General features: G+C 36.8%; 2 protein-coding genes across 2 annotated transcripts; one reads left to right on the top strand and one right to left on the bottom strand.

Moving 5' to 3' along the window:
- Positions 1–1,604: 1,604 nt before the first annotated feature.
- LOC139856209 (ABC transporter B family member 11-like) lies at positions 1,605–8,450 on the top strand. Its single transcript, XM_071845461.1, has 12 exons — positions 1,605–1,751; positions 1,824–1,878; positions 2,514–2,689; positions 2,820–3,041; positions 3,115–3,353; positions 3,642–4,167; positions 4,313–4,586; positions 5,022–5,869; positions 6,101–6,355; positions 6,952–7,215; positions 7,707–8,000; positions 8,094–8,450. The coding sequence occupies exons 1-12, from the start codon at positions 1,620–1,622 to the stop codon at positions 8,448–8,450; spliced, it is 3,642 nt and encodes a 1,213-aa protein (XP_071701562.1). The 5' UTR covers positions 1,605–1,619.
- Positions 8,451–10,267: 1,817 nt separating this feature from the next.
- On the bottom strand, positions 10,268–11,110 carry LOC139855147 (uncharacterized mitochondrial protein AtMg00310-like). Its single transcript, XM_071844394.1, has one exon. It carries the CDS (start codon positions 11,108–11,110, stop codon positions 10,268–10,270), a length of 843 nt encoding a protein of 280 aa, XP_071700495.1.
- Positions 11,111–14,121: the final 3,011 nt, after the last annotated feature.

The raw sequence follows: 14,121 nt of genomic DNA, 5'->3' as shown, positions 1-14,121 counted from the left end.
AAAGACTTCAATTATTGACACTTTATTAAGAGACCATACTGTGTATGGTTTATAATGACCAAAGACAATATCCTTTATAAAATGTCAACTTATGCGACTGTTTATGGTTTTTTGGTCATAAGTCGCTTAACAAAAATACTTTTGGTTTTGGTTATACCGGTGTCAAAATGGGTGAAGATTTTAATAAAGTATTAAAAAAATGTGTAGTATTACAGTAACTGGTATGAAGATATAGCAATTTTGTGTATTTAAAGTGACCATACAATTTTAGGTCAACTTAAAGCATGATTTATTTGGTCATTACTTAACATACTGAATGTACATTTGCATATGTAAATACAAAAATTGAAAATGAAAGCTAAGTGGAAATTAATCAAACACAATTGCATAAATATAAAAGTACTGTTTCATTCATCATCAAAATTGAGTACATAAAGCTTACAAAAACTACTTAATTGAAAATCAAAACAGAGTATATCAATACCTAGCTACTTAATACTTGAACACAACTGCAAAAAGTACCCAACTAAAAATCAACAAAAACTTCATCTTTGCTTCTTTACTTTCTCCATCTTTGACTTTAGCTTCAAGAAACATCTGAATTGTAGGGTTATAAACAATGTATGTTATTAACTGAAAGTTCGTTAAAGTTAAACAATGAATTGTAGGGTTATAAACAAATCAAATCAGATTTCGATCTTCGAATTGCTTCAAATCAAATTCGATTTTCGAATTGCTTAAATTAAAATTTGTCTGCAATTGAAATTAGGGTTTATATTTGAGAGCGTTTTTGTCACGAACGACTCAAGTATTGGGTATGAGCTGTAAGGTTATAAACAAAACACATCAAAACACAAAGGACAAATATACCCTCATGTGCCTAGCAGGTGAGAAAACTTAACAGCTAAAAACTAACAAAAGTTAGCCTGAAGGTCATCCATGCTAAAGTTAGAAAGTTGAAGGTTAATGACGCTAAAAAAATAGATAAAGGTTATCCATGCTATTTGATACAAACATGATGGACCAACGGCGCAATTTTGTCTTTAAACGTTCATTAGTTAGCAGATTGTTTCGCGTATCATGTGAAAAACTATAAGGAGTATAAACATAATAAATGATTAGGGACTCCACTGTTAATAATGTGGTAAACCATGGCCATCCAACTAATTTTTCTTCCCATATCTAACAAGAATATTAAAAAATTGGAAAAATTATAATTGAAGATGCCAATTAACAAAGAAACCATCATTTATCAAGATGCTCTTTGAACTTATTCATTACATTTCTGATTTCACGTCATGTAGTCACTTTCTTTATAGTGTTAAGTACATTAAAAATGTCATTTTCACAAACTTTTAAGAATTATATAATCATTATATATTGTCTAGTGTTAAATGGATGTATCCTAATCATATTTTTAAGGTATACAATATGTTGGTTGAGAAGTAACAAACTTCTTTAAAAAGTCTTTCCACTCAATAATAGATACAGAAGGTGGTGCTACAGACATGTCTGAAAATCAAAAGAATTCAACCGAGGAGAAGAAAGAATTAGCAACTAACGATGCAGTCCCTTATTACAAGCTTTTTGCATTTGCAGACTCAACTGATAAGCTTCTTATGATCATTGGAACAATTACTGCGATCGGAAGTGGGATTTGCATACCCATGCAGACGTTGATATTTGGAGAGCTAATTGACGCATTTGCACATACCACTGATAATACTGACATTGTTCATCAAGTTTCCAAGGTACCTACACAATTGTTCATTATTTTATATGACAATTCAACACATCTTTTAATCTATAAATATTTTCTTCAGGTATCCCTCAAATATGTCTACTTGGCTCTTGGGGTTGCACTTGCAATATTTTTAGGTGAATTGTTTATACTAATTCTTTAATAATTCTATTCATTTAACATAATAACAACAACAACGACAACGACGATGACAACAACAATGCCCAACAACCACCACATAAACGAATTCATTTATCTGAACGGGTCGGAATTTCCAACACTACTAATTATACCTGGCAAAGCAAACCCAAAGTCCTAAAAATGGGTCAAATGGATTTGTTTAAAATCCATTTGGTCTTAGACAAATAAAGTAATGGGTCAGTTGGGTCAAAATCCATTAAGTCCGACAGGTCGAGCTGCAAAGTTTTCAGTTTTTAGTTTCATGTTTTAGTTTTACGTTTCTGTTTTCAACATTTTCGCATTTCAATCTTCAGTTTCACGTTTCAATTTTGAATTTCGGGTCTAAACACGTTTCACAAAACTGAAATAAAAACATTAAGCAGAAAAATGAGACGCGTATCACGAGTCTTCGAGAAACGGGTCTCGACCCAACCCATTTTGACCCGACCCGTTTGACCGGCCTAAAAATTCCGACATGTTTGAGTCATGACCCGTTTTGACCCAAAACCCACTCGGGTCTCGACTCAAATCGACCCGTTAGCTAGGTATACTACTAAGTACTAACCAAGAAACTTTGTTTGATAATTTGTAGAGGTGGTTTGCTGGATGGTGACTGGGGAGAGGCAGGCTGCGCGAATCAGAAAATTATACTTAAAAACACTACTTAGGCAAGATGTGGGATTTTTTGATCAAGAAAGCAAGACTGGAGAAATTGTCGAACGTATGTCTAATGATACTGTTCTCATTCAGGAAGCTATGGGAGAAAAGGTACAGCTACAAATGTACAATATCACACAACAATAAGTCTATTTAACACATTGAAACATTCATAATAAATTAAAAATGTAACACCGAATTAAAGTGTAATGATCTCCATAGTAACATGTTTCTACATCAGGTTGGAACATTCATACATCTGATTTCAGCATTTTTTGGAGGATTTGTGATAGCTTTTTCACAAGGGTGGCTTCTTACACTCGTGTTATTATCTTCAGTTCCTGCTATTTTCATCTCAGCTGGCTTCATGACTGTAGTGGCTGCAAAGTTAATGTCCAAAAGCCATGCTGCTAATTCTCTAGGAGCAGCTGTAGTTGAACAGACAATTAGCTCTATCAAAACTGTAAGAATTAAAAATTCTCCCTTCACGTGTTTTTAATACAGATTCTGTTGATTGATGTTTGTACTGCATGTAGGTTGCATCGTTCACAGGAGAAAAACAAGCTATTGCCAAGTATGACAAGTGTCTTAAGAAAGCGTATAAGGCTGAGGTGCACGAGGGTCTAGCTGTTGGACTAGCATCTGGTATACTTGTGTTTATTGTGTTCAGTTTTCACGCTTTGGCCATATGGTTTGGCGGAAAAATGATTGTAAACAGAGGATATACTGGTGGAAAGGTTATAAACATCTTCATCGCTGTTTTATTAGGCTCCTTGTAAGTTAATTCTATTCTATATACTTACTTCCTAAAATAACCTTGTCATGATTCTGGTAAGTCTGTATGCTGAATAGTGAAGACTGTTTGTCAGCAAAATAACTTAATCTTGTATGTAGCACTTAAAAGCATATTTCTAAGTGTGCGAGGTTGCAGATAGAATAAGACGTTAATTTATGTTATGCCTTCAGAAAAACAAATAGTGTGCGGGCGTGCAGACATAAAATCTGCAAACTGAAAAACAAACAACACCTAATCTTGTTGCTTTTCCAAATTTGTTTTGATCAGTTCATTAGGGCAATCTTTAGCAAGTTTGAGTGCATTTACCTCTGGAAAAGTTGCAGCCTTTAAACTATTTCAAGTAATAAATAGAAAATCAGAAATAGATCCTTACGACACAACTGGTATGAAACCGGATGATATTGGTGGGGACGTCGAACTACGGGATATTACTTTTAGCTATCCAGCTAGGCCCGAGGAGAAAATCTTCAATGGATTTTCCATAGTGATGCCACGTGGCACAACCACAGCTTTGGTTGGACATAGTGGAAGTGGGAAGTCAACCGTAGTCAGCCTCATAACGAGGTTTTACGACCCGCTAGAAGGTGAAGTTCTTATTGATGACATTAATATCAAAGACTACCAACTGAAGTGGCTTAGAAGCAAAATCGGTCTTGTCAGCCAAGAGCCTGTTTTGTTCAGTTGTAGTATTAAAGATAATATTGCTTACGGGAAAGATGATGCAACGCGTGATGAAATCATGGCGGCTGCTGAGCTGGCGAATGCCGCAAGTTTTATTAACAAATTCCCTCAGGTTCACTTTTCACATCCAATTGCATATGTTTGTATACTTCCAAAAGTGATGTGTACACCAAAAACTCATCATACACAAATTAAACTGTTTCAGTATTTTTTTTATTTATTTATTTTATTTTTGTGGTTTGGTGAAATGCATATAGGGACTAGATACAATGGTTGGTGATCATGGAACTCATATGTCTGGAGGACAGAAGCAGAGAATTGCAATAGCCAGGGCAATTTTGAAAGACCCAAGAATTTTACTTCTGGATGAAGCTACAAGTGCTCTTGATGCACAATCGGAGAGAGTTGTTCAAGAGGCACTTGATAGAGTTATGCTTAACCGGACTACTGTTATTGTAGCCCATCGATTGAGCACGATAAAATACTCTGATGCGATTGCTGTTATTCAAGACGGAAAGATTGTTGAAAAAGGTCCTTCTCTTACCTTTTATTTTTCAACAGTAAACTCTCTAATGAGAATTAGGTGCTTTTTTATGATGTTTTTGTCTGAAGATCTACAGACCATATCTGTACAGAAGATATGGCCTAAAGGTTTGTATGCTTAATAGTGAGGACTGTTTGTTTTTCTGTTTGCAAAATAGCTAAATCATGTCTGCAACACGCAGAAGCATATTTCTAAGTATGTGAGTTCGCAGACAGAATAAGACATTATTTTATCTTATGTCTTCAGAAAAACAAACAATCTGCAATAAAAAAAAAGTTTCCAGACGCGCATACATAAGACATAATAAGATTTGTAGACTGAAAAATAAACAACACCTTACAAAACATTGTAATAAAATGGTAAAAATATGTGTTTACATGTCAATAATAGGTTGTTTCTGTGATTCTAACTAACCTCACCAGGTTCACATTCTGAGCTATTACAAGATCCAGAAGGTGCATACAGCCAGCTTATAAAATTTCAAGAACTCGACAATCACTCAGAAAAACAAGGCGGTGATCAAGAAATTACAGTAACATCTAGAACACATTCAACTCAGAACATTTCTATTCTAAATATTGAATCATCGCATATTAGTAACAGTAGTCACCGCTCCTTTGATAGTCACCGCTCCTTTGATATCACTACTTCTGAGAAACCGAAAGCTGATATCGATCAACCAGATTCTTATAGCCTCTCACGGCTTATTCGTTTGGCTAATCTGAACAAGCCAGAAATCCCATTTATACTTTTAGGCGTCATAGCTGCTATAGTTAGTGGTGCAATCTTTCCTTTATTTGGGTACCTTCTTTCAGTTGTTATAAAAGTATTTAATAAGCCAGCTCATGAGCTTCGTATGGATTCTGAGTTTTGGGCTTTAATGTTTGTTGTACTTGGTTTGGTCACTTTGATAGTAAACCCATTACGGGCCTACTTTTTCGGTGTAGCTGGGTGTAAACTAATATGGAGAATTCGATTAAAATGCTTTGAAAAAGTGGTACAGATGGAGATGAATTGGTTTGACAAGGCAGAAAACTCGAGTGGTGTAATTGGGGCCCGGTTGTCTGCTGATGCAGGATCCTTGAGAGGTTTGATTGGGGACAGTCTTTCGTTAATTGTTCAGAACATGGCTACAGCTGTTTGCGGTTTAATTATTGCATTTTTGGGAAACTGGCAGTTGGCTTTTATACTTCTAATATTTTCACCGCTCCTTGTAATTAATGGAATCGTTCACTTGAAATTTCATAGTGGATTCAGTCTTGATACGAAGGTGAGCTAACATACAATGATGAGTAGATGTGTCAATATGGGTGGGTTCTTTGGGTGAGTTGTCAAAACAAGTTCAGGTCAAATGGGTATTTTTTCGGTATAGGTCAAAACCACTTCTACATAAACTTTATTTTTCATCTCTAATAAACTTTACTGTTTATGTATCAGCATTTTATAATATTATTTTTCATCTCTAATATAAAGTTGTATTTGCTTCTAGAAACTATATGAGAATGCAAGTCAAGTTGCGAGTGAAGCAGTAGGCACCATTAGAACCGTGGCTTCATTTTGTGCCGAAGATAAAGTGATGAAGTTATATGAACAGAAATGTGAACGCCCACAACGAGCTGGGACCAAACAAGCTTTAGTTAGCGGTGTTGGTTTTGGTTCGTCTATGTTTCTTTTATTTATAGTTTATGCAACAGGCTTCTATATCGGAGCTCAGTTTGTTGCATCAGGCAAGACAACATTCCCTAAGGTTTTCCAGGTAGGCTGGACTCAGTTACTATATGTGGAATATTTTAGTTAAAGGTGGTCAAATGGGCGGGTCATTTAACGGATTGAACCTAAAAAATAAGTTAGTTCACATTTAAAATTAGTTATCAGCAAGTATTTAGTTAAACACGATTACCAAACATTGAAGTTACACTTTAGGCTACAGTCAACCCGTTTCTCTTGTATTTCATTGTAACCATTTGACCATTAGAAGATAGATCATAACCAGAATTGACCCATGCACCGGGGGCGAAATTTTTATTAAAAACGTAACAACTTTTTTTTGGCAAATTATGGTGGCTCTTAGGCAAAATATGAAGATTTTTGCAAAATATAGAGGTTTTTGGGCAAAATACTGAGATTTTGAGCAAAATATGGAGACTATGGGGACAAAATACGAAGACTTTTGGACAAGAAAAAAATGGGGACAAAATGAAAAAATCAAAATTTTTGCATTAAAAATTACAAATCCACTGGGGGTGGTGCCCCCGCCCGCCCCTTAGTAGTTACGCCCCTGCATGCAGGTTAAAATGGGTTGAAGCTGCTGACTTTTGTAATAGTGGTGACTTATTTTGTTATTATTTGAAGGTATTTTTGGGGCTGAGTATGGCGGCACAGGGTGTTGCTCAACCAGGATCTTTTTTTCCAAATTCGGGAAAAGCCGTGACTGCTGTTGCTTCAGTTTTTGCTCTTCTTGACCAGAAATCAAATATAAATTATACAGACGATTCTGGAACCACGTTAGGAAACGTGATGGGTGATATCGAGTTCATTCATGTTAGTTTTAGGTATCCTTCTCGACCTGACATTGAAATCTTTAGGGACCTTTGTTTGGACATTCAATCTGGTCAGGTAGCATTTTTTCGTTACAACTAGTGAATTTTCTATATTCCATATCCTAAAATTATATAATTGTGCTTTCAAATAAAACATAAAGAACCATATTATATTATTGTAACTTAAAGTATGAAATGTGAACCAATTGTTCTTTTTGTCAAAATATCATGATGGTTCCTCTGGTTTGTATCAAAAATCACCGGTGGCCCATGTACTTTTTTTCCGTCATGGATGGTCCATTGGTTTGCATTTTGAATCACCAATGGTCCTCGTGGTGTATATACACAGGGACCATCCTTGACGGAAAAATGCAAACCAGGGTACCACCAGTGATTCAAATGCAAATCACAAGAATCATCCTTGACGGGAAAAAAATACAGGGACCACCACTGATTTCTGATTCAAACCACAGGGACTATTCGTGATATTTTGTGGTTTCTTTCTTCGAACTTTAATGCTTTATAATTATTCAAAAACCTTACGTGATTTTTCATATATAACTCAAGACGGTAGCTCTAGTTGGAGAAAGTGGAAGTGGAAAATCGACTGTCGTTTCTCTACTTCAAAGATTCTATGATGCTGATTCAGGCCAGATAACACTTGACGGAATTGAGATCCGAAAGCTAAAAGTCAAGTGGTTAAGGCAGCAGATGGGTCTAGTTAGCCAAGAGCCAGTCTTGTTTAACGACACAATTCGTGCCAACATTGCGTATGGAAAGGAAGGAAACGCTACCGAGTCCGAAGTCTTAGCAGCCGCTGAACTCGCAAATGCCCATAATTTCATCAGTACCCTACATCAGGTATTATTTGGTGTCACTATTTATAGGTCTTTATTGGTAACGTTTTACTGAAACCACTTTTTTTTTCTCAAACGAAAAATTGTATGTGTTCAGGGGTATGATACAAATGTAGGAGAAAGAGGAATTCAGTTGTCGGGAGGGCAAAAGCAAAGAGTGGCAATAGCGAGAGCGATTGTGAAGGCACCAAAGATATTGTTACTAGACGAGGCGACTAGTGCGCTTGATGCTGAATCTGAGAAAGTGGTTCAAGATGCACTTGACCAAGTTATGGTACACCGAACCACATTGGTGGTGGCTCATAGGCTATCCACCATCCAAGGGGCGGATGTTATTGCGGTCATTAGAAATGGAGTTTTTGCAGAGAAAGGGAAACATGACAAACTTATCAATATTAAAGATGGCGTCTATTCGTCTTTAGTCGCATTACATAGTAGTGCTTTTGCTTCTTAATATGGTATACACTTTTCATTTAAACACTTGTTTTACTAAAGGATCATTAGACATTTTTTCAAATATATATTTTCAAAGCCAGCTTGGGAAAACTGTATATATTTGTGGTAGTTATATAGCTAAGCTAACTAGTTGTGTGTGTGTGTGTGTGAGAGAGAGAGAGAGAGAGAGAGAGAGAGAGAGAGAGAGAGAGAGAGAGAGAGAGAGAGAGAGAGAGAGATTTATAGAAGAAGAAAAAATATATTGCAGCAGCCATAAGTGTCTAACACTGTATCACATTCACAATCATAATGACTTCAAAGAAGACGTTTTTTCCAACAAATTCAAACAGCCATACACCTTTGTGTGTAGATGGGCTTCGGCCCAAATAATATCAATTTGATACATAAAAGTTTAGCCCATTATTAACCAAAGATAACATATCCATTATTAGCATAGTGAATTAGTGAGTGACACTATGTATTTTGTTACTATAAACATTACACAATTAGCGTGCAACGGAACTTAGTGCCCTTAAGCAAGCGTGAATATCCAATAATATTCGTTAGTTGAGTTAATTCTCTGTGTATCTATGTAAGTTTATTTTAAATAATTAATTTAATCTTAAATATTGTGTAACAATGATTAAATGTGAATCTAGTAAGGATAAGGAGTAAAGGTCCAGTCGTACCAGTATGAATTTAATTCTTAAAAACTAGGAAGCAAGTGGGTGACAACATACCATAGCATATAGACGTGAACCATACATGCCAACATCTCACGTGTACTTTGTTGCGTAATTAAATGTCAATTGCACGAATACATGATATATTTATTATTAAAAGTCAGTATTCTGTATTTCACATGCAAGAGATATTTTATTATATATTTTTGGGGTATATAATTAAGAATATATTTATATTTATATTTATATTTATATTTATATTTATATTTATATTTATACATATTTTATATTATATATATATATATATATATATATATATATATATATATATATATATATATATATATATATATATATATATATATATATATATATTTTTTTTTTTTTTTTTTTTTTTTAAAAAGCAAACATTCTATTATATAAGATTCGAATAATTACAGCGATGATCCATAAAGGAGGACAGTATGTAAACGGCCAGAGAAGATCTGTGCCTGAACTCGATATATACATGTGACTAAATGCTAGAATGACTCGAATGGAACTACCGGGAACATATTCTAATCACCAACACGATGACAGCTTACTGAGCTAACAATTTCTTTTACGACAGCGTCAGATAGACTTTCGGGTTCACAAACCACACATGCCAATCCAGCTGAGTACCTTTTAACCTTCGGGAAATCCATTCGAAACTTAATACTTGAATCTCGTTTAGAGCGGATGAAACACACTAAGATTTATTTTTGGAAAACCTTATTATTTCTATTCTTCCATAGTAGATATCCACACGTCCATTCAACCGCCCGCCATATTTTGAAGCCAAGTTCCGAAGATGTAGTGTTTAATCATCCTGCGAATGTCTCGTTTACGTTTATTTTTGAAAAATTGCCTAGATCCCACCACTTGTAGACCCGACTCCAAACATCAAAAGCTTTATTGCAGAGAACCAGAGAATGATTTATTGACTCTATATCGTCGTCGCACATAGGACATCGAACTGAATGAAGATCGATACCCCTCTTATCAAGTTCGGATAAGACCGGTAGCCTTTTGAGGAGTACTCACCAAATGAAGATTTCTATTTTCTTAGGTACTAAGGGGTTACGCAAGGTTTCAGGCTGACCTCTACCTTCCGTAAGCAAATTTTCCTCGATCAGTTTTGAAGTTTTTTTGTAGAGAACCTACCATTCGGTGACAAAACCCACTTCCACGAGTCTTCGCCTGTTCCAGCAGAATTAAAGGAATTCAACATGCTAATAAGTGCCTGCAAGTCGCCCTCTGTACGTCCAAAAGTCTCCCTGCTCCACTGCCACGTCGTCACACACGTTCCATTCGTCCATGATACGCGATCCCTGACCATAACATTCTTGTCGGATTCCAGTCTGTACAATCTACCAAACTTCTGCTCCAGTTTTTCACCGCCTATCCAAACATCCTTCCAGAAAAGTGTTGTTGAACCATCACCTATGATCTTCTGTATTGAACTCGAAAACGGTACACCAAGTTCTGTAACAATTGTACCTGCACGAATTATGTTTGACCAAGTACCTGTATGAATAGAGTTTAAGTTTGGGCTGCTGTCTAAAAGTCCTCCCGACGGCCCATATATACTAATGATGATTTTGGCCCATAATGAGGAATTCTCAGTATGAAGCCGCCGCCACCATTTGCATAGAAGTGCCAAATTTTTACACTTTAAGGATCCGAAATTTAATCCTCCGTCCGAATATGGAAGAAGCACTTTCTCCCATTTTATCCACGAAATTTTTTTCCCCGACCCACAGCCGCCCCAAAAAAACTCTCTTCTTACTCTCTCAAGTTCTTTTATTACACTAGGCGGGGCAAGGAATATCGAAAAGTAGTACAATGGTAGACTCGAAAGAACCGACTTAATAAGAGTAACACGACCGCCGAAAGAAATCGAACGTGCTTTCCAATCCGATAATCTACTTTTGAATTTATCAATTACCGCTTTCCACTCGTTTAATTTCCTCATTTTTGACCCAATTGGAATTCCGAGATATTTTAGCGGGAAGGATCCAACACTACAACCGAAGCGATTGCGAGAGATGCAATTTTAGTATTATCCACCCCGACACCGTAAATGCAACTCTTACTCATATTAATCTTAAGGCCTGGGGTTAGTTCGAAGCATTTTAAAAGATTCATGAGACTCCTTAGATTATCCTTGGTCCACTCACCGAAAAATAGTATCGTCGGCATATTGTAGATGCGAAACGACAATTTTATCCTTACCCACTTCGACACCTTTAAAGAGCTTCTTTTCCATCGCCGATTTAGCAAGGATATTTAGGCCTTCTACCGCTAGAATAAACAAAAAAGGGGAAAGAGGATCGCCTTGACGAACCCCTCTACCCATCTTGAATTCGTTTGTGGGTGCACCATTCACCAACACCGAGATAGAAGCCGAGCTGAGGCAAGCGAGGATCCACTTGCACCATTTCTCACCAAAACCCATACTTTGCATTACCTCCATCAGAAATTCCCAATTAAGAGAATCGAAAGCCTTTTCAAAGTCTACTTTGAAAATTAATCCTTTTTTACGAGACCTTTTGATAAATTCCACGGTTTCGTTTGCGATGAGTACCCCATCAAGAATATATCTCCCCTTTAAAAAAGCGCTTTGCTCAGTCCCAACAAGACCTGGAATGACTCTACGAAGTCGATTCAACAACGTCTTCGATAATATCTTGTAGTAGCTTCCTAGAAGGCTGATGGGGCGATATTCATTTAAGCCGATTGGATCTTTTGCCTTAGGGATCAAAGAGATGAACGATGCATTGCATCTTTTTGAGACTTCACCCCTTTCTCCAAACCAATTAATTTCATTCAAAAGATCAATCTTTATTGTGTCCCAAAATTTCTTGAAAAATCTCATATTAAAGCCGTCCGGTCCCGGTGCCTTATTACTTGCACAATCTCGTAAGGCATCCCAAATTTCACTTTCGATAAAAGGACTCTCCAAAACTGTCGCCTGATCTAATGTAATCATTGGATAATGGAAGTTTCTCATTGAGGGTCTACTTATAGCCTGCACGTTGAAAAGATTCTGGAAATGGTCTTGAACCGCCCCCTTCACATCTGCCACATTCTCATTCCACATCCCGTTAATCATAAGTCCACGGATATTATTTTTATTGAGCCTTCTACGGATGATTGAATGAAAATAACTTGTGTTTTCGTCCCCCTCTAGAATCCATTTGACCCACGCTTTTTGTTTAAGCATGCTTTCTTTCTACTTCTCCTTACTCAACCAGGACCTTCTTGTCTCCATCCATGATTTCCTCTCCTGCTCATTTAATGTTCTTCTCTCGGCCAATAGTTCCCACTCATCAACTTTATTTTTTAATTCAGCTAATTCTTGATCGATTTTGCTATAATGCATTTTATTCCAATTTTTGAGAGCCATTTTAACATTCTTGAGCTTCTTACTGAACAGACAATCTTTCCTGAAACCTACGACCTCAATGTCCCATGCTGCCTTTATTATATGATTAACCTCTTCTACGTTTAGCCATTCATCAAAAAATCTAAACGGTTTCGGGCCATAATCGATTACTTTGTCTCGAAGAACGATCGGACAGTGGTCCGAAAATTTTCGGTCTAACACTATAGCCGAGAGATCAGACCATAACCCCAAAAACTTTTCAGAAGCAAGGAACCTATCAAGCTTGCTCAGTTTAAAACCGTTATCACATACACGAGTAAACTTTCGGCCGCCTAGAGGAATTTCCACAAGTCCATTTCTTGAGATAAAATTATTAAATCTATTTGCACGCATTGGGATAAACTCACTGTTGAATCTTTCTTCCACCTCCCTCACTTCGTTAAAATTGCCACACAATAGCCAACATAGATCAGTGTCGTTAATCAAATTATTCAGAGTATCCCACATTCTAATTTTTCCGGCGTCATCGTACGGTCCGTAAACGTTGACCACTATTGTGTTGCGTTGTAAGTGCTTCCACTTACCTTTTATTGCAATGAAATACTCACTTCCTACCGAGTTCTCAACAATAAAATTACCAGAATCCCAAATTAACATTAGTCCACCCGAACTTCCTATTGCATCTTTTTGAGCATACCCGAAATCATTGGACCACTACAAATTCGAAATCCAAAAATCATTAACGTTCTTACTTTTGGTTTCCTGAAGAGCAAGAATGTCAGGGTTTTCTACCCTACATAGATTCTTAACCCAACCGAAATCACCTTCCTTCTCGAAACCCCTAATATTTAAGGATGCAATCTTCATATAAATGTTGAAAAACGATGAGAAGATTTATCATAGCTTACTTGAAAGGTCTGTCCAGAGAATAATCCTCCGGCCAATTGAGACCCAGCTTTTTCCAATATTCATAAATTTCTTCACTTTTTCCGGAATTGGATACTCCAGCTTGATTCAACGGGTTTGCACTCCTGGATGATGTCTGCGAATTTGATACTTGTGTTCGAGAATTACCTGTCTTCTTACTCTTTTTTGCCTTTGTTTCTTTATTTTTGCTTGTGTTATTGCTTGAGATATCCTTCGAATCCTTTCTTCGACATTTACAACATCCCTCCCTCTTTCGCTGGTTGTTACCCAATCGAGCCAAAGATTTTATTCGCAGAAATCTGGAGGAGGTGTTCCATGTTCCAGGTGTCGCCCTTGCATAATTGATGCACAAAGTTGAGGGATTTTGATCTTCAAGAGACTGTTTTCCTGCATTCGACTTGTGAATTGGTTTATGTGATTTGTTCTTGTCTGAAGCGAGGGTTTTGGATACTTTTGATTTGGGATTGTCTACACCCAGGTTCAGCGAAGAAATTGGACTAGATTCGGGGTTTGTGTTGATGTTGTGGATTGGTTTTGCGTTAAGAGGTTTAAGGTTTGGTTTTGGGGGAGATGTGGGTTTGGGTAAAAGGTTGGGCTCGGGAGAGTGATTGGGCTCAAGATCTGAATTGGGCTGAGGGGGAGCACGTACAGGTGTAGAAAGGTTGATAGTA

The sequence above is a fragment of the Rutidosis leptorrhynchoides genome, chromosome 6, assembly GCF_046630445.1.
Source record: "Rutidosis leptorrhynchoides isolate AG116_Rl617_1_P2 chromosome 6, CSIRO_AGI_Rlap_v1, whole genome shotgun sequence".
Taxonomy (NCBI): domain Eukaryota; kingdom Viridiplantae; phylum Streptophyta; class Magnoliopsida; order Asterales; family Asteraceae; genus Rutidosis; species Rutidosis leptorrhynchoides.
Note: the sequence above shows the minus strand (reverse complement) of the source record. Positions and strands in the feature narration are given on the sequence as shown.